Source organism: Canis lupus, chromosome 13 (assembly GCF_003254725.2).
Source record: "Canis lupus dingo isolate Sandy chromosome 13, ASM325472v2, whole genome shotgun sequence".
NCBI lineage: Eukaryota > Metazoa > Chordata > Mammalia > Carnivora > Canidae > Canis > Canis lupus.
The window spans coordinates 22,395,455-22,414,313 of NC_064255.1; the positions used below are offsets into that span (position 1 = coordinate 22,395,455).

General features: G+C 41.2%; 1 protein-coding gene across 1 annotated transcript in view; it reads left to right on the top strand.

Moving 5' to 3' along the window:
* The window catches only part of FER1L6 (fer-1 like family member 6), a 163,153-nt gene that overhangs the window by 39,242 nt on the left and 105,052 nt on the right, over window positions 1–18,859 (top strand). The window contains 10 exon segments of the mRNA XM_035697460.2: window positions 594–708; window positions 3,854–3,908; window positions 4,001–4,132; window positions 6,866–6,898; window positions 6,900–6,929; window positions 10,959–11,037; window positions 12,371–12,527; window positions 13,141–13,327; window positions 15,270–15,462; window positions 16,977–17,329. Of these exon segments, the coding sequence (XP_035553353.2) occupies window positions 594–708; window positions 3,854–3,908; window positions 4,001–4,132; window positions 6,866–6,898; window positions 6,900–6,929; window positions 10,959–11,037; window positions 12,371–12,527; window positions 13,141–13,327; window positions 15,270–15,462; window positions 16,977–17,329 (1,334 nt within the window).

Here is an 18,859-nt window from a genome sequence, read left to right on the forward strand (position 1 = left end):
TTTGAGCTTCACCCCAGACCTACTGAATCAGAATCTGCATTTCAACAACTTCCCAGGTGATTCTTTTTTTCTTAATATTTTATTTATTTATTCATGAGAGACATAGAGAGAGAGAGAGAGAGGCAAAGACACAAGCAGAGGGAGAAGCAGGCTCCATGCAGGGAGCCCGATGTGGGACTCGATCCTGAGTCTCCAGGATCACGCCCTGAGCTGAAGGTCAATGCTCAACCACTGAGCCACCCAGGTGTCCCTTCCCAGGTGATTCTTATGCCCATTAAATTTTACCGATGAGGTTCAGAGGTAATAAATGACTTATCTCAAGGTCCACTGTGGCAAGGTCATAACTTGAAAGCCTGTCTTTAAACTCCTAATCCAGTTTTCTTTCCACAATACCATGCATATAAGTCTACTTTTCTTTGGAAGCAGAAGATGATTTTTTTAAAGAAAAATTAAAGTATGTGCCTGTCTTTTCTGCCAGTGAGATATTAAGTTTCATGCTGGCAGGATCATGGCATAGTGCTGGACAGTTGAGGCCCAGATCATCACTGTATATCATAATTGACAGAGTTTTCTTCCTGTGTTTGCTTCTCTAGATGGCGAAGGTGAAGCAGAGGCACCACAGGAGGGGCCTTCTCACCAGGAAGGAGGAGATTTTATTTGTGATCATGAATCTGCCACTTCTATCCCTTCAGCTCCTCCAAAGAGAAGGTACAGTGTTGCTGCATGCAGCCAGCACACATTACTGAGCACCTCCCTTGTGAAGATACCCTGTGGGATCTGAGGAATAGAGAGTAAAACCTGGTCATTGTCTGCAAGGAGCCAAAGATGGGAAGACAGAAGTCTGTGTTTACTCAGTTTCCTCTATGGCAGTGCTGGCCCCTAGATACTGGTCAGCCTCCAGCAGGCCAGGGGCCCAGCTCTACCAGCTTCTGGTCTTAAATATCCTGAGTTAAGGTCCTCTTGTGCCTCATAATTCAAGAATGACAGCAACACCAGGAGACAGACTCAACACCTGTCCCTCACCTGCTCTTTCATTCATCAAGGTGCCAGATATCTCAGCTTTGTGTTTGTTCAAAATGTTGATACTACCCAACAAAAAGTTGGAATAGACTGGCCTTATGCATGTGATTTGCTGTTATTTACCAGTGCTTGATGTGTAACAAGCCCAAAATCAGAGGCTTAATACAAGAATGTATTATTACTTATGAATCTATGAGTTAGTGGGTTAGTTTTATTGGTTCCAGACAGTTATAGACCCATCACTCATGTGTGTGTCTGGTCATTTGGTAACTATACTGATTTTAGTTTGAGGGTTGGCTGGTGGTAGGCTGGTCTAGGATTGCTCCAGTTGGAACCACTGCACTCTCCTCCATATGACATCAGATCCTCTAGCAGGCTAGTCCAAGCTTATTCCAATGGCAGTGATGGCAGAGTTCCAAGAGAAGGAAGAAGGAGTGGAAGTATACAAAGTCTCTTGAGCCTATGCTTGGAACTAGCAAAAGTCATTTCTGCTGCATTCTATTGGCCATTGCAAGTCAGAAGTCCAGCCCATGCCAGAATGAGAGACTGCAAGTTACAAGGCAAAGAGCATGGATCCAAGGAAGCTAATAGTTGTGGCTAGCAATGCCTCCAGTCCACCATATTTGTTTATGTCAATTTCTTACTCATGGTAATTCCTCATTCACTCCCTTCTATTTCCACTCAGAATCTTACTATCAATAAAGCAAATTAGTGCTTCCCTGTGTGGCAGACCCTGAATTGTTATAACTGGGCTGCGACAGGATGGTACATAGTAGATATGTGTAAGGGGCAGAGGACTTGAGAAAGACCTGGAAATCAGAGATCGTGATAGCTGAGAGGTTGCCTCTTAAAAGGAGACATAAATTTGTATGCATATACTCACTGCAGTATCCCTTCCCCCTATACTGCACCATGACAATCATGGCCCCCGAAGTCCCCTGAATCAGGATTTCAATTATTTTTAAATATCCTTAAAAGGATCCCTTGTGATTATCTCACCAGAATAACAGCACTGAATGGAGGAAGGCAGGAGAAAAAAAGGAGTAGACTTTTTATTTTTCATTCTGCATCAGTTGAAATTCTACCCACCAACTAATGCTCATGACATCCTGATCACTCATAACATCCAATCTCTGCAGTAAAGTCTGTTGCTTACCTGGATCTCAGGAATGTCTCTCTTCTTTGAACCTGTATCACATTTTTTTCTACAACACATTTTACATTTTCTAGTTCTTTCTTGATATGCTTTGGTCCTCTCTCTTTGGGTTGGGTCCTCTCTCTTTGGGTTGCTAGGTTTATAAGGGCCAGGTTCCTGGCCATTCATCTGTACTTCCTCTGAGAACACAGGGCTTTCTCTGTGTAAAATGGTCAGTATGAATTTGCCATTTTATTAATGGATATATATACCTTTTGAAATCTACACTTCCCTAGAAGCATTATCTCCTTTAATCCTTAGAGCAACCCTATATGGTAGGAATTGTTATTTCCACTTTCAGATGAAGAAATTAAGGGTAATATCATGAAATTGGGAAAAATATTTTAATTTTTAATATTAAAATATTTTAATTTTATTTTAATTCAGTCTGACTCCAAAGCTTTGAGATTTTTTTACTAGCTTACTCTGTTCTCCACTAGACTCAATTATAATCAGAAATGGAATGAAGTCAAATTGCAAGATGGTATTGTCAGAAGGCAAGAGAATAAAATTCAATAGGAATGCAAGCTCATTTATTTCCCACCCATTGCTGCCTTGATGATGACAGAAATTCTTTACCTCTTTTTACTACTACCCAGTTTTTAAATACCCAGGTGTTGCACATCTGTTTCCAATTACTTATGATAGTTCAGATAAATGAAATCCCCTGGAATGTGAAATCTCACCGAGATGGTATCTTGGTCATTCTTTCCAATTTTCTCTTTTACTAATTTTTTTCATAAGCAATCACAAAACTCAGGGTTATTATATCTACTAGAAATGGCAAAGGAGGGCAGCCCGGGTGGCTCAGCGGTTTAGCGCCGCCTTCAGCCCAGGGCATGATCCTGGAGTCCCGGGATCGAGTCCCATGTTGGGCTCCCTGCATGGATCCCGCTTCTCCCTCTGCCTGTGTCTCTGCCTCTTTCTCTCTCTCTATGTCTCTCATGAATAAATAAACAAAATCTTAAAAAAAAAAAAAAAAGAAATGGCAAAGGAGTCTTGCAAATAGGATGAGACAAGACATAAGGGAGATCTTTATATAGACCTAGCTCTGCCACTGACTTTCTGAGGCATCTCAGTTTCTCATTCTGTAAAATAAAAAATAAATGATACTGATAATCATACTCACCATACGACTTGACGTTTATTCTTGCTAAGCAGTGGGTTAAAACTTTACATGCATTATATCATTCAATTGTACCAATTACCTCATGTGGTAAATGCTATTATTAGCTCCATTTTGAGGATTGAAAAACTGAGTCATAGAGAGGTTAAGTCACTTGCTCATTTACATTTATTTCCTCTAGAGATGGAGAGAGAATATATGATACAGTATAAATAAAAGCACTTAGATGTGGGATGCCTGGGATGTGGTTCAGTGGTTGAGCGTCTGCCTTTGGCTCAGGGCATGATCCCAGGTCCGGGGATGGAGTCCCACATCTGGCTCCCTGTGAGGAGCCTGGTTCTCTCTCTGCCTATGTCTCTGCCTCTGTCTCTCTGTCATGAATAAATAAATAAATAACTCTTAAAAAAAAAAAAAAGCACTTAGATATACCCGGGAAAATATTATCATGGCTTATTGGATCTAAAACATGTTCTTACTTAATGAAACAAATATGTTAAATTTTCTTTTAATAGATCAAAACTGTTGACTAAGATCCATGATGGGGAAGTCAGATCCCAAAACTATCAAGTAAGTGAATGATTCCTCCTGCCCAACCTCCCCCGTTCTTGTGTGAATGAGCAGCAAAGTCCATAGTGCACACATGCTGCTTTGTGTTGCAGATTGCCATTACCATCACTGAGGCTCGACAGCTGGTGGGTGAGAACATTGATCCAGTTGTGATCATTGAGGTCGGGGATGAAAAGAAGCAAAGCACAGTGAAAGAAGGAACCAACAGCCCATTTTACAATGAAGTAAGTTGTAGAGGCCACTAAAATCCTCTGAACCAACACTCTCTCCTGTGGTATTCTTCAGCCAAATAGAAAAGCTGTGGGCTCCTCACTGCTTCCCAACTCTCATCTAAGCCTGGGCAAACTCTCTGAGCCTCCTTACAAACAACTCCACAGAGTTTCACAAAAAGATAAAGAAAAGTAGAGGTGATGAATTCCTACTGATTTTGAATTCATTGCTGTGTTTTCAATATACTCATTTTCCTAATTCTCGTATGCTCATCTTCATCCATTATAAGCTCTGTTTTTATATTCAATAAATGTATTCAGTGTTGGTTATGAAGAAGATAAACATCTTTTTCATGAAAGAGACACTAGAAATTTCATCATTAATTTTAAAATAGGCATGTTGCATTGGAAAGTAAAGCCGGTGTATTTTTTTAAGCAGTAAAGAAGTTGTGAACATCAAAGAGAGGAAAACATCAGACAGGAAGCTTTTAAATGTTATACACACGAAGTTCTCTTTTTAAATAAAAAATTACAGAGTAAAAAATAGTAAAAGATACAAAGAATATAAAATGATATATGATGAAAATTATGTGTCCCTCTGATCTTTGATCCCTAAGCCCTCACCGCCCCCCTAACCAGTTCTCACTAGGCATTTGTATATCCTTCCAGAGATATCCTAGGTATGTACAAGAGTACAAATAAATATTATAACCAAATAGTAGCATTCTGTCCATACTGTCTTAGATCTTGATCTTTTCACAAAACAATGTATCTTAGAGATTAGTCTGTGTCAAGATATATAGTTCAATCTCATTTCCCCCTCATTGGTGTAGTTTCCCATTGCATTAATACACCATAATTTACTAAACCAGTCAATATCTCATTGATGGATATTAATTTTTCATCTTTTGGCTACTGTTTATAGTAATATGGAATAACTGGGGCAAAGAGTATGTGGACTAAAAATTTTGATATCACAAAATTGTCCTCTAAAGAGGTAACAATTTGTACTCCAAATAGTAGTGTATAAGAATGCTTGTTTCCCCACAGGCACTTTGACACCATGAATTATCAAGAAATGCAGCAAACTCTTAATTATTTTTCTAATGGGAGTAGTAATTGAAAAGGGAGACCACATAATGAAATCAACAGAAAATAACAAAATCCCATTTGAACTGTAAACTCCTTTCCTCATTATCCATCACTTCTGCCTCTGAACCTTTTACCATGAGTTTTTTCCTTCCTGTCCTACCCTTACCTCCATAACAACTTTTAGCATGGATGCAATATGAAATATTGTGATGAAATGCTTTAAAACTGCAAAGATCTACAGATTTGTTAAGTGCTGTAATTAGTATTTTCTTTATGCAAACAAGTCCTGGATCTAAATGACATGACACTGGGCCCATGTGTCATCAGTAGGCACTCAAGAAAAAAAAAAAAAACATAGAAGTTGAACTGAAAACCTTTATTACAGCTTTTGATTTTAATTTTCAAGCTCTGGGACAGTCAGGTGTTGAAGGAACCAGTTAATAGGGGCTGGGGAATATTTTCCAGCTACAAAAATGTTTTGGGCTCAAAGGTCTAGGGAGTGTGAGGCAATTGAGTTTGAAATCTGAAACTCAGCAGAAAGCAGTAGACCTTGCAACTAATTTATTGGTCCAAGGAACCCACAGCATCTCATGTATCAGGATAAGGAATTTTATGTGAGTTTTCCACATAAAAGAAATTCTGAACAACAAAACTCTTTAAAAGTTTGAACATATACATGAAAAACTTCCTGAAATGTCATGCCAATTTTCTCATTTTCTTAAACAGAAGACAATGAATGTAAAGTGGCTTCTCATTGATACCTAGGGATTGACATTTTGAAGGTTTCTTTATTATGATGTATAATGGCATCTTTTAATTTCCACATTTTGGTTTTTCAGTTTTGCCCTCTAAAAGCAGGATGTGAGCAGTCAGTTCTCCCTTTCCGCACTGCTGTCCTGTCATCTCTAAGGTCCCTTTGTTGTTCCTCCACCTGAAGCTCAAAAACAAATCCAGGAAGCAACTTCCTGATCCTGCCTCCCCCATCCCCACCAGTCCTCCCCAAGACACAACCCACAACAAAACACCACTCCAGTGTTTTACATCTTAGGAAAATATAACTTCACATTTGTAGAATATAGAGACTGGTCTAGAGAATATCTTCAAGTCTAAAATTCAATTCAATTTTGATTTTCTCAAAAATCCTGAGAAAACTAGATTTTAATCGAGTTCACCCTGAATTAAAACGCTGAGATATGATTTTCACCCATCAATATTAATAGCGAAAAAAATTAAAGAAATTGACAATATCAAGGGTTGGCAGGGATATAGAGAAATGTTTTTCTAGTGTGCTGCCAGTGAGGATGTAAAATGGCTTAGCCTCTTTGGAAAGAAATTTTGCTGTACCTACTAGAAATTTACATGCACATAAGCCATAACCCAATAATTCCACGTTTTATATTCATTTTAGAGGAAAATTCACATATATCTTAGTGCAAAGATGGAGATAACAGCATTTTTTTTTTTTGCATTTGAAAAAATTGGAAAGAACTTAGGTGACCCTAAATAGGGGATGGCCAATTGATTGACGGTATATCAATGCCACCGAGGACCATGCAGCATTTGGTTAAAATGATAGAAATCTACAACTAGTCCAGTAATAAGGTTCTTAGATGGAAGCCTGTAATTTACGGTCAGAATGAATTTTATGTTTTTTAGTACTTTGTCTTTGACTTCATTGGACCCCAACTAGCATCTTTTTGACAAGATCATCAAAATCTCAGTAAGTATATCATTGATGATGGGAGTGGGAAGTGATGGGAGAGATTCTAGGTATTGGGAACTCCCTAAAACAACTCAGCCTGCTGAGGGGTGAATAGGTTGGGAGGGTGAGTGTCAGATGGTGAGTTTAAAACCAACAGGTTGGAACATGAAATAACTAGTGCAGAGGAATTTGGGAAAGGAAACCTCCTCAAAGAAATCTGTGCTTCCTGGAAACAAATCATAAGCTACTCTCAAGCCATCATGAATTGAATCATGGAGTTTACTAATGTGGGAATGTGCAACATGTGCTTCAAATGCCATCTTGACAGATTGCCATTTTGAGTTGATTTATTTATTTTTATGAGATGAAATGTGTTTCTCTTTTGGGATGATATCCACACTAATGATAATTAATTACATGGCTCACTCCTTCTAGTTGGTAATAAATAGAGAAGTAGAAAAAGGCACCAGGAGGAACCAAATATATCAGTAATGCTGTATCAGAGAATGTGATTCGGAGCAAGTGGTTGCCATTTGGTCTCTTTATCGCTGCCTCTGAGTGCAGCCTTTGGACCTGCTCATGGGGGGTTGTGTCTGCTGCATAAACCCTTCCTCAGTCCTGCAGGTGAATTCTTGTCTCTACAGATCATGTCTGAATAGTAGAGACAGAGAAGCTTCTTGGTCTAGACAGGTTGTCTTATCTGGGTTGCCCACCATGTAGAGGATAGGAACAAGGAGGGGAAATGCCCATACTGAAGCTGTACTAGCCCAAAGAGAGAGGATGGGGGCCAGACAGGAGTGATATCAAACTTACATCACTCAGTAAAAGCACAGAGAGACCAGTGGGTGACAGACTGCGTTTATTTCACCAATCTGGGAACTCACTCTTTCTCCCATGAAGAGGGTAGCGTGGCTATGCATGCCTGAGAGAGGTGGAGTGGGTGGTGGAGGGTAAGTGTTCTTCTCTTAATTGTTCTAAAAAGACAGACTCCGTACTTCATGTGCCAATATAAGACATGTGGAGAATGAGAAAATGTTTTCCTCAGCAGTGACACTAACTCTAATTAGAATTTTGAATATGGAAAAATTTGTCTTGGAGACTTCCTTACCTGCTCTTATCACCCACCCATTTCTGTTATATTAATTATATATCTTATATTACATATGTACATAGTAATATATATTATATATAATATATAGATCCTGCATTAAGTCCTAGGCAATAGTGTAATTTTTATATTCTCTTTCTCAAGGTCATTTGAAGAATGTGACTCTTGAAGAATGAGAAGGTTATCAAGAGTCAAACATTCTTTAAAAAAAAAAGAGCCATTCTTCCTTTCTTTTCTTTTCTTTCTTTCTTTTCTTTCTTCTTCCTTCCTTCCTTCCTTCTTCCTTCTTCCTTCCTTCCTTCCTTCCTTCTTCTTTCTTTCTTTTCTTTCTTTCTTTCTTTCTTTCTTTCTTTCTTTCTTTCTTTCTTTCTTCCTTCCTTCCTTCCTTCCTTCCTTCCTTCCTTCCTTCCTTCCTTCCTTTCAAAAGAGAATCTTAAGCAGACTCCATACTCAGCATGGAGCCCATTGCAGGGCTTAATCTCACAACCTGAGATCATGACCTGAGATCAAGAGTCGGATGCTTAACTGACTGAGCCACCCAGGCGCCCTGAGCCAAACATTCTTAATTTGAATTTCAGGCATGATGACAAGTGGTACAGAAGGTATTTTGGGACCTGGGGCATCGTCTAGGACTTTGTTACATTGCATAGCTCTGGCAACCATCTGTTTATGAGATGGGCAGTGTAGTTGAGTCCTAAGGAACTGTCTAGATTTCAGACAGTTAATAGCTAGATTTTTACACTGTAGCATAGACAAATGTCATGACTCTCTGGACAGTGGATTTTTAAACTGAGGACCAGAGCTGGTATTGCCTATCTTTCTTCCTCTAACTTGTAAAAAGAGAACAGTTTGGGCTTTCCAAATGACCCTTAGGGGCAGAGACCAAAGATTTTAAAGGGAAAATTCCTTTGGAGGGAAATGTTTATTTATTTTTTTAAGATTTTATTTATTTATTTATGAGCGACAGAGAGAGAGAAAGAGAGGGGCAGAGACACAGGCAGAGGGAGAAGCAGGCTCCATGCAGGGAGCCTGATGCGGGACTCAATCCTGGGTCTCTAGGATCATGCCCTGGGCTGCAGGTGGCGCTAAACTGCTGCACCACTGGGGCTGCACTGGAGAGAAGTGTTTAATACAAGTTTTCTGATGGTCCATGAACTAAAAGTCAATGTGCCCCAAATAAATTCAACATGGGATAAGAAGGGGGGAATACAGCAAGCAGATGCTATTAGGATAGCAAAGCTGTAGCAGAGTTTGGTGGTGCCAATGATGGTGGTACTATCTCCCCTTGACAGTGGCCACAGGCATGCAGGGCCCCTAGCTCTCTGAGTGTCATCTCCCTGAAGTTCCTATGATCAAATGCTTGCCCACACCAGAGTTACCTGGCTCTCAGACTGTGTGGATGGATGATTTGAGGAGGCCTCTTGTTTTATTTAAAGCTCAAATGGGCTCTTACCCCATCATGCCCACAGGGATCCAGATGCCTTTGACCTGAGAAGAGAGCCTGAGTCAGGCTTGTGTTCTTGCTGGGGCCTTTGGGAAGCCACCTTAGCAGCCACAAGCATGAGGAGGTTTGGAGTGAGCTTTGTATGCATGGCCTTAAATAACTCCTCACCTCAAGGCAAGCTGTCCTTACTTGCCCTCAGTTCTCTTAACTCCCTTGCAAAATTTGGGCAAGGGAGTAAGGGTAGATAGGGAAATGCAAAGGGCTGTCATTTCTTCATTTCCTAAAGTCAATTGAATTTATTTTTACTGATTGCCCCCGCCAAAAAAAGCTATTTATAAACCACAAAAGCCTCCCCTTCATCCATCATTCAATCAACCAATCATTCATTAATTCACTGAATGTCTATTGAATACCTATTCTGAACAAGGCCATGCATGTGGTGGGTAGAAGAAAGTAGGAAACTGTCTTTGATTCAAGGAACTCATATAACGTCATAGAAGGAAGCCCAGAGACCCTCTAGTCTAACTTCCAGCTGGTGCTGGAATCCCTGTCACCACCTTCATGACATGGAGTTTTGGTGCACTGCTTGGTTATATCCAGTGATGGAAGGTTACTATCTCTAGAAAAGTCTATTCTTTGCTGGGAAGTTCTGTTATAAAACCTGTCCTTATAGTAAGTCTCTCTTCCTGTGACTTGGATCCATACAGGGAACTTACTCCTTCTTGTACATGGCAGTGTTTCCAAGATTGGAAAACACTTAAGTTACCATTATCCCTCCTCCACACACCTAGTGTTCTCCTTTCTGAGTTAAGGGTTAAATCACTCCTGCTCCTTCAGCAATCTCATACAGTGCACCTTCTGGACCCAGTGCCAGCTCTGATGCTTTCCTTTAGAACTTCCTCGATAGCATTGCATTAAAGTGTGTTGCTATCACCAGCCAGGCACTTTGCTGAAGACTTCTAATCACACAAAATATTGGGGATGACCACCTCCCTTGTTGTGACTATTGTACATTCCCAAACTGCTCAAAGCCATATGTGATGAGTCCTCTGGGTAACTTGTGAGCAGAGTGTTGTGGAAGTTTAGGAAAGAAAGGGGACTTTCAGCTGCAGGGGGCTCAGGAAAGGCTGCTTGGAGGAAGTAACATTTGCTTTAGACATTGACAGATGGGTAGAGTTTCAATAAGTAAAGATGAGTGTTGAAGGGTGGTCTGTCCTAGAGCTCACTTTGGCTTAAAAAGGTAGTTTTTCAGACAGTGAAATATGTTAGATGTCCTTCAATAGCTGAAAACCTGCTAGGAGGAAGAGACACAGGTGAGATACTTCTGGTTGCCCTTTCACTTGATGACTAAATGTCATTGTGCTCTAGACAAGAGTGAAGGGCAGACAAGCATCAAGGTTTAGAATCCTTGCTGAGGTGTCATAAACCCATTTCACAGATTTATCCTCAAAGAGAAATCTAGTGCAGCCAGATTCACTGTTCCATCTCTCCTCAGGTTTTTCACCACAAGCTGATAGGCAGCATACTGATTGGCTCCTTCAAAGTAGACCTGGGGACTGTATATAACCAGCCTGGTAAGAAATCATCACTTCCCAATCTCCCTTACTGATCCCTAGTTTGCCACACCTGGAGGTCACCTCATTCATTTACCCATCCACTTACCCACTCATTCAATAATATGAGCATCAACTACACAATTGGAGCAACACCTGGCTCGTTTCCTCAAAATTTACAATCTAATGACAAAGTTATCTTCTATGTCCATAATTCTGAGCAGTTTTTTTTCTCCCAACAAATTTTGTCTATAATTTAGTGCTGTGACGCTGTGAGACACAGGCAAGAAAGGTTGCCTAGCAGTTGCACATATGGATTCCAGAGCCAGCTTGCCTGGCTTCAAATTCCACCCTGCTCTTTCCTGTTATACAATCTTGGGCAAATCATTTGACTTCTCTGCGCCTCAGTTTCTTCATCCGAAAAAAATGAGATAAAATAGTATCTCCTTTCCATGGTTGTTGGAAGATTAAGTTGATAATTATATATATAAAGTGCTTCATATAGAACCCAGCACAGAGTAATGACTGTGGCATGCCATCTTAGGGTTTGCTGTGATAATTCTTATTATCCCTGATATATAGGAAAGTGAAACTCAGAGAAGGCAGGTAATTTGTCCAAGGTCAGGAGCTGATGAGGAAGAGGGCCATCAACAAATATAGGTCTCCTCAGGAAAAGCTCCTTCTCTTCTAAGCAATTCTAACTTGCATGAGTCCAGGGGACCAGGCCATGGGCATAACTGAGCACTGTGGGTGGGGTTGATACACTGAGTGGTGCTGCAGGCTGTGGGGAACAGAAGAGCTCATAACCCACATGAAAGGAGCAGTGGCTACTCAGCTCCTTTGCTACTTGCTGATGGGTGGAAATGTGCATCCTGTATTGGCAGATCTAATAATTTTTTGGGGGGGTAAGCCAGAGGTCTAGATTTTCTAAGACCTTTTAAAGTTTGGACTGATTCACTTGACGGGTTGAGCACTGGGTGTTATGCTATAAGTTGGCAAATTGAACTCCAATTAAAAAAGGAAATAAAGTTTGGACTGACAGAAAGATCCATGAGCCCCATTGACAGCCTGTGAAATAGTATGTGACATCTCTACTCCATTAATGTCCTTCCAAGCTGCCAAAGCTAAGAACCTGTCTAGGTGATTAGAACTGGGTTGAAGGCTTTCCAAACACCTGTGGCAGTTTGGAGAAGACTGAGAAGAGGGTGGAAATGAAAGCAGAGGAGGGAAAGAGGGGAGGAGCTGCCGCCTCCTAGGGAGCAGAGCACAGGAAGCCTGGGGTGTGGGACAGAACTGGGTGCACCTGCTAGATCCAGCTGTGCAGGGGATCTGAGCTGTCAGGACACTTTTACAGGTCATCAGTTCTGTGACAAGTGGGCCCTGCTCACAGACCCTGGCGACATCAGGACTGGCGCGAAGGGGTATCTGAAATGTGACATCAGCGTGATTGGGAAAGGCGACGTCTTGAAGTCCAGCCCCAAAACTCCTGATGCTGAGGAGCAAATAGAAAAGTGAGACAGGCCCATCCAGGGTCATGCAAGAGAAATGATATCTCCCAGGTTCTATGTCTCTTTCCTCTCTCTCCTCTTTCTTCCTCCCTTTCCTGTGGGTACATGAGAACTGCCAAATTCATGACTTGTCTACCTGGGACTCTGCTCTATCAGAGGCACCAAGATGTGTCTTATCCAAGGTGTCACAAGCCTTTGGGAGGTCAGCTCCTAGGACAAGGACAGCCTGTCTCCCTATAACAACACAAAATAGATAAGCTGTTCTTGAGCTTATCCTATTTATCTGAACTTGGCTGATTTTTCTTTGAAGGAATTATAATTTCAACCACTGGTTTGTGAAATGAGAAGACTTAATGCACTTCTTTTAAGGTGCAGAGTGGGAGACAGTGTTTATTCTATAATTCAAGGACTTGAATGAATTTGCATTCAGTGTTATTCATACCCCTCACTGCCATTTACACCACAAAGAAAACTCATTTTAGCAATGAATCCTAATCTTTTCAGCCTTTTCCTCCTATATTAGGATCCTCTTTCTGTCTCCAAACTGCTTCTACCTTTTCTTTCTTCTTTCAAATGAGAGAGCTTTTTTATTTTTTATTTCTTGTTCCCTCTCAAGGAACCTTTTGATCCCTCAAGGGTTTCCATCAGAGAGACCCTGGGCCAGATTCTATGTGAGACTCTACAAAGCAGAGGGGTTGCCCAAAATGAACTCCAGCATCATGGCAAATGTCACGAAAGCATTTGTGGGTGACAGTAAGGACCTCGTGGACCCCTTCGTGGAGGTGTCTTTTGCTGGGCAGATGGTAAGGAATGTCATCACTACCAATAATGGGCCAGAATGCTGCTCTTTACCAGGGACATTTCTAATCAAATGATATCAAGCTAAAATAAAAATTAGGAAGTACCTGAGAGAGAAAGCTTTTCAGAAAAGCTGTTGAGTCACAAGCAGGAAAGTGGGGGTGATGGTGTCCCACTCACTCTCCTTTTGAGATCATGGAGAAGAGCTATGGGGTATTGGGATTTAGGACTCAGGCAGACGGCCTCCTTCCTCACCTCTGGCTACTTCTCTGAGCTGTTACCTAGTTCTTAGGCTCTGTAGCATTGCCACCTGCCTCCTGACCTGCTCCCCAGGCTCCCCACTTGACCCTTGTCCTGTGTACCTTGGACATCTCTGTTCCCTGGTCAAGAGCCATTGGAAGTACCAGGGCCTGGGCACATGGTCACAGCTTAATCCTGATTGGATGGACTTGGAAGCTTCAGCTAACGCATATTGTCTCTGCCCTTACAATGTATATGCTACTCTAACTCCTCCTCTTGGCAGAGGGAACGCTGGAGTATTTTTTACTTGGACTCCTTGAGTCAGATAGAACATCAACTCCATTTTATCCTATTTATCTGAACTTGGCTGATTTTACTTTGAAGGAATTATAATTTCAACCACTGGTTTGTGAAATGAGAAGAACTTAATGCACTTCTTTTAAGGTGCAGAGTGGGAGACCGTGTTTATTCTATAATTCAAGGACTTGAATGAATTTGCATTTGGTGTTATTCATACCCCTCGCTTCCATTTACACCACAAAGAAAACTCATTTTATCAATGAATTCTGATCTTTTCAGTTTTTTCCTCCTATAGTAGAATCCTCTTTCTGTCTCCAAATTGCTTCTACCTTCTGCTTCTACCCCATGAAGCTGGGGTCCAGACGACGGAAGTGATTTGCCTAAGGCCCTACTTTTATAAGACACAAACTCAAGGTCTAACTATATCTGCTGTATTCCTGGAGATGCATGAAACAACTCATGTCCACAACATGCATGTTGTGTGATTATGAGAACTTCCTGAGGGCAAGACTCATCAGTTACTCACCTTGTCCCTGTTGCCTGGCATGGTGTCTGGTGCAGAGCAGGCTGTTAGTATAGTATTCCTCCCTTATTTGTTGTTTTGCTATGGTTTCAGTTATTCATGATCTACTATGGCCTGAAATTATTAAATGGGAAATTCTAGAAATAAACAATCAATGACTTTTAAATTACACATTGTTCCAACTAGCAGGATGAAATCTCACACTATCTTGCTTCATTCTACCTACATGTGAATCATCCCTTTGTCCAGCATATGGGTACGGCCAGTGGTTAGTCACTTAGTAGTTGCCTGGGTTATCAGGTGCGCTGTGGTGCTATGGCAGTCCTTGTGTTCAAGTGACCCTTAATTTACTTGATAATGTCCTCTAGATGCAGGAGCAGTGGTCCTGGCAATTTGGGTACACCAAAGAGAAGCTATAAAATGCTTCCTTTAAGTAAAAAGGTGAAAGTTCTCAATGAGAAAGGGAAAAAAAAATATACACTGAGGTTGCTAAGATCCATGGTACTTTTATTACAGTATATTGTTTTAATTATTCTATTTTATCATTAGTTATTGTTGGTAATCTCTTACTGTGCCTTATTTATAAATCAAACTTTATCATAGGTAAGTATGTGTAGGAAAAAACAGAGTATATGTAAGGTTATTACTATCTGTGGGCTCAGGCATCCACTGGTATCTTGGGATACATTCCCTGCAAATAAAGGGGGGCGGTTACTGTAATGTTCTTGGGTGCAACAGATTTCTATTTGTATTGGGTGGAAATAGGTTCATTACTTCTGGCAATTTACTTTCTATTTCCAGCTGGTTTGAAGAATTATCTTTAGTCAGGTCAAGGCACCTCTTCTTTCTTTCAACAGCTCACGTCTTGTTGGCTTTGTTTTTAGGGGCGAACCGCAGTGCAGAAAAACTGTGCTGATCCTGTATGGAATGAACAGGTGGTCTTCAAGGAAATGTTCCCTCCTTTGTGTCGGAGAGTGAAAATCCAGGTGTGGGACGAAGGCAGCGTGAATGATGTAGCACTGGCCACCCACTTCATCGACCTAAAGAAAATCTCCAATGAACAGGATGGAGATAAAGGTAAAGCTTCATGTGTCTGACTTGGAGATGGGGTCACAAAATGACTGATTTGAAGCCCTCATTTTTTAGAATGAGAAGATGGAGCAATGTGTTGCTCCACACATTTCCATGCTCTGTGTGGTTTGTGGTTTGGGTTGGTTCAGGGCAGTGGGTGGAGCCGGCCCCTGAGAGCTGGGAGGCTTTGTTCTGGTCCCAGGTCTTCCATGAACATTGCTGGGTTCTTGAGGTAGTCACTATCCCTTTCTGGGCCTTAGGTTTTTAAATGAAAAACAAAGAGTTTAGATTATATCAGACATTGATAGGCTATGGTCCATGGGCCACATCCAGCTGGCCAAATATGTTTGTATGGCTCATAAGCCAAGAATGGTTTTTACATGTTTAAATGGTCCAGAAAATATTGTGCCCCAACTCATTGTGAGGAGCACGTGGTCCTGAGTATTGCACGATGTGCTGCTGACTGTGCATTCAGAGAGCCAGGGAGGGAATGAGGAGTCCCAGCTAATCCACCAGTCAGGGGAAAGAGCTTTTATTCTTTCTTTATTTGAAAAACCTAAATTACCAGGTGATAACTTTCTAAATATTCCAACAAACCCTCCTTCTTTAAAAATCCCAACACAATTTTTCTCTGCACTACAAATTGGTGTTAATTGACAAATATATTTATGAATGTATGTGTGTGTATGTACATATACTGAAGGCTTAGCTTAAGCAGAAGACAAGATTTACATATTTTTATGCCTCTCACAGTCTGACACCACAGAAAGATCTCAATAAACACTTATTGTTTAAGTCTTTATATAAATTGTGGAAGGGTTTGCCACAGGATTGCCTTATACAGAACACACACTCCATTCACCCTCAGAATTTCTCAACTTGATGTAAGCATGTTTTACCCCAACTTTTCAGGAACATTTTGATGGTGTTCAAAGAAATGTAGAAACGAGTTTTAAAAGTTAGATGTCATGGGGCATAAAATCTTTTTATCTCCTTTAACATAATATCCCTGCTTCTTAAAATTGATGCTCCTTTGGGACAAACTCTCTCTCTGCCTGACTCCTCTCCATGCCTCCTCAACTTGTTTTTTTTTTTTTTTTTTTTTCTGCAGCATAAGGCAAATCTCCTGCGTAGCACTTAAAATGTAAATATTTACTTGTTTAATGTTTGCTTCTGCTTCATTCGCCACTGGGCTCCATGTTTAATGTCTAGAGCAATACTAGAAGCATTAGATGTCAATAAACATTAGACGAACAGACAAGGATGCACGTCGGCATTCATAGTATCATCACAGCTGTGAACAAGTGTAAATGTGTGCATGCAAGAAGGACTGGAAGGAAACACAGCAAATATAGCAAAATGGCAATTCTGGCTCTTTTGGGGATGGACTATTTTGTAAATATTTTTTCTTGTCTTTTCTGTATATTTTACATTTTAAATGAATGTGAGCAATTTTCATAAAGCTAGAAATAATCAACTTGGAAATGTTACTGGGCAACTAAAACTTGGGGCTTTTGCAGGCTTTCTACCAACCTTTGGACCTGCCTGGATTAACCTGTATGGCTCACCCAGGAACCACAGTCTGATGGATGACTACCAGGAACTGAATGAAGGCTTTGGAGAAGGTGTGTCATTCAGGGGAAGAATCTTGGTGGAAATTGCTGTGGAGATCCTTTCAGGAGGGGCACAGGAATCTAAATTTTCCAAGGCACTCAAGGAACTCAAGTTGTCTTCGAAAGACAAAGACTCCAAATCTTCCAAAGGCTCCAGTAAAGACAAGGGTGACAAAACTGATGATGGAAGATCCCAGCAGGCTTCAGACAAGACCAACTCAACGGAGGTTGAAGTGGAACGCTTCGATGTGCCCCCTGAGGTAGGTCTGAGCACTGTTCCACAGCCCCTGCCAGGCAAGCCCAGAGTGGAGGCAGCACCTGCCAGCCCAGCTCCCACAGGCTCCCACAGGTATGCAAAGGTCTTATTCCCCCTGCAAAATGTGTGTTGGCCCAGCCCTGTATTCTGGGCTGACCTGCTGCCTCTTCCTGACATCACAGCCATCTGTTCATGATAAATCCCTCCAGTGTCACCCCAAAACACAAAGTCCCATGAGAACCAAAGTAAAAGGAAAATAAAAGTGTTCCAGGGGAGCTAGTGGAAGTGAGTGGTGGGGGATAGACTGAGCTCTGTGTCCTAATTTTGTTTAGCTTTATTAGCTTAGTGTATGTTCTGGATGTAAGGTAATGTGGGATGAGGAATAAAGAGGGGCAAGAGAAGGTGACACACTGAGATGAAAGAATGTGAGAACATTCCCCTGTCCAAGCCTGAGGGGAAATCACAATTCAAAGGAATGCCTATCACTCAACATAAAACATGTTAGCATTTTTCTAGCCCAGTTCTTCTGTGTGATGGAAAAGAAATCCAGGTCTCCGAGATGGATACAAGCTGTGAATATCCCCTCAACTGTTTGTTTGAGAGAGAGAGAGAGAGAGAGAGAGAACATGAACGTGACTGGGGGAGGGGCAGAGAGCAAGTGAGAGAATCCTAAGCAGGTTCCACACTCAGTGCCCAATGCGGGACTCAATCTCAGACCCTGAGATCATGACCTGAGCCAAAATCAAGAGTCAGAACTCAACTAACTAAGCCACCCAAGCGCCCCCCACATCCCAACTGTTTAGATTAGCAAGACTGCTTTGTAGTTAAGCAAATGAAGGAACCTGTGTTTTGTTAGTAACAGAAGTGAGTGGATTCTGGCTCTTAACTTAGATGATTCTGCCTCTGGGAGTGTGTTTCCTCAGGTCAACCAGACAATCATTTGGGGTGGGAGGTGATGGCTGGTCTGGGTCACCTTATAGTCTTGGTAGAGCCACTTATTTTTACTGATTAAGAAACAGTGTGGGGGAGAGGTGGGAGCTCTGTTTCCAAGGGCTGGAAATCTTGAGGGTTGGTTCTATTCATGGCTCTGATACTAATACCTCTCCATGTTTTAGTTTACTCATCAACAGAATGGGGGTAGTAATAGTCTCTTTGTCATAGGCATCTCCTGGGGGAAAATGAGGGAATGCCTATTAAATAGGCATTCTTTGCACATTCATGGTAGTTAGGCAGTACATTTGCTGTTGCTATGACTGGCTGTTGCTATAATTTATTCGGAATTCTCCACTCTATGTTTTGGACCTACTTTGGATATTTTGTGGACCTCCTCAGCTCTCCTCTATGAACTTGTATATTGGGAAATATTCTCTGGAAATGTGTACTGCCAATTTGTTATGGTTAGAATTGACATTGCTTTGATGTGATTGTATTTATGTGTATTTTTTCAGAATATATGCTAACTTTGGAAACATTTTTTGGACTTTGCCAGGTACCTTAAGTAGCCACCTATGCTAATAGCTGACTGTATCTGATT